General features: G+C 51.9%; 1 protein-coding gene across 1 annotated transcript; it reads right to left on the bottom strand.

Annotated features, from left to right (window-relative positions):
* Positions 1-589: 589 nt before the first annotated feature.
* Positions 590-1,378, bottom strand: LOC121578948 (serine/threonine-protein phosphatase 4 regulatory subunit 2-B). The gene has a single exon (XM_041893242.1). It carries the CDS (start codon positions 1,376-1,378, stop codon positions 590-592), a length of 789 nt encoding a protein of 262 aa, XP_041749176.1.
* Positions 1,379-1,735: the final 357 nt, after the last annotated feature.

Here is a 1,735-nt window from a genome sequence, read left to right as displayed (position 1 = left end):
CCTTAATCGACATCCATGTCATCGGCACCCAATGCTAAGGCTTGTGCTGCAGTCAGAAACAGAAATGATTCTAGCTAGTTCATTGCTGGAGTGAGTAACTGACGGCATAAATAATGAGGAAGTTAATTAGCGGGGATAGCTTTGTCTCGACTCTGGTGTGGCTGGGGTGATAATCCACAGAGAGAAACTGGCTACAGGAACAAAACTGCCTGCTTTACCTTTCCTGCCAAAAGCTTAAACTGATGAGGGAAAACAATTGCCAGATGAACACCCCGTCCTATCAGCACATCTACAACAAACATCATCTGCAACTCCAAAGACTGATCAAGGCTGAAACAAAAACCTCTAGAGACCACAAGCCTTAAAATGAAACTCAGAAATAGTGTAGAAAAAAGGAAATCCAGTTTAAAAATATTTGATTCAAAATAAAATGTTTATGCCCACATCAGGTGGTCATTTTGAGGAGTGCCCAAAATTTTGACAAGGCGTAAAGTATCTAGGGGACCAGGATGGTGCATCCCCTTCACCGGTGACACTCAAGCTGGACTTGAGGACAGATGTTCTAAATAGTCAGATGGATGCTGAGGTCCTAGTCCTGCTCCATGGGCTCCTCACTGGTCCCCGTGTCCAGGCTGCCACTCTCCATGGCGCCCTCTGCAGGTGGCTCAGGAGTATTGCTGGAGGGAGCAGGGGCTCTCTCTTTCCTGGCTCCGATCTCCTCACTGCTACTGCTGCTACTGCTGCTGCTGCTGACTGGGTCACTGCCCTCATCGCTGTCCCGGGCCTCAGGGCTCTCCAGGACGCCAGCAGGGGCCTGCTGTTCTGACTGGTCCATGTCATTACATTCCTCTTGGGAGCCACAAGGAACCTCCCTCTCTGCCTGCTCGTTCTCCCCGGGGTCTGCTGATGGCTCCAACTGTGTGCTCGATGGCTCTTGGTCTTCACAAGTCCCAGCAGTACTGGGAGCCTCACTTTTCTTCTTGTCGTCATCCTCCTCCTCCTCCTGGACCATGGACTCTGCCTCTTTCGACAAACTGTCAGTGTGGCCGGGTCTGAGGGTGTCCCCCTCCTCCTCTTCATCCTCCTCGTTGAACTTGAGCCTCTTCACCTCGTGTTGCTCCGCCTCCATATCCTCCTCTTCATCGTCGTCATGGTGCTTGTTCTTCACAGAGCTCCCCAGGGTACTTGATGCCGACACCTCACTGGAGGGTTTGTCGTGTCCCTGCTCTGTGGTAGGGTCTTTGTTTTCTGTACTGTCCGGTAGGCCGTTTGTCGCTAGAGAGAGCTTTGGTCTGTTCAGCGGCCTGGGGGTCCCTGGGCCATTCACTTTCCTCTCTGTAAAAGCAGATGAGTTCCCAGGCAACATAACACCATTCATTCTAGCGGAGCGGTTGGAAAGGAGCGGTGCACAAGCACCACTCAGTGAGCGATGATCAGGATTTCTGACCGCTCAACTCCGCTCACATGCTCTTGTGCCTATGTACGTCTCCCAACTCAATCATCAAGTTTACAGATGACACAACAGTGGTAGATCTGATTACCAACAACGACGAGACAGCCTACAGGGAGGAGGTGAGGGCCTTGGCGGAGTGGTGCCAGGAAAATAACCTCTCCCTCAACGTCAACAAAATGAAGGAGCTGATCGCGGACTTCAGGAGACAGCAGAGAGAGCACGCCCCATCCACATCGACGGGGCCGCAGTGGAGAGAGTGAAAAGCTTCAAGTTCCTTGGCGT

This window comes from Coregonus clupeaformis, chromosome 13, assembly GCF_020615455.1.
Source record: "Coregonus clupeaformis isolate EN_2021a chromosome 13, ASM2061545v1, whole genome shotgun sequence".
NCBI classification, from domain to species: domain Eukaryota; kingdom Metazoa; phylum Chordata; class Actinopteri; order Salmoniformes; family Salmonidae; genus Coregonus; species Coregonus clupeaformis.
Note: the sequence above shows the minus strand (reverse complement) of the source record. Positions and strands in the feature narration are given on the sequence as shown.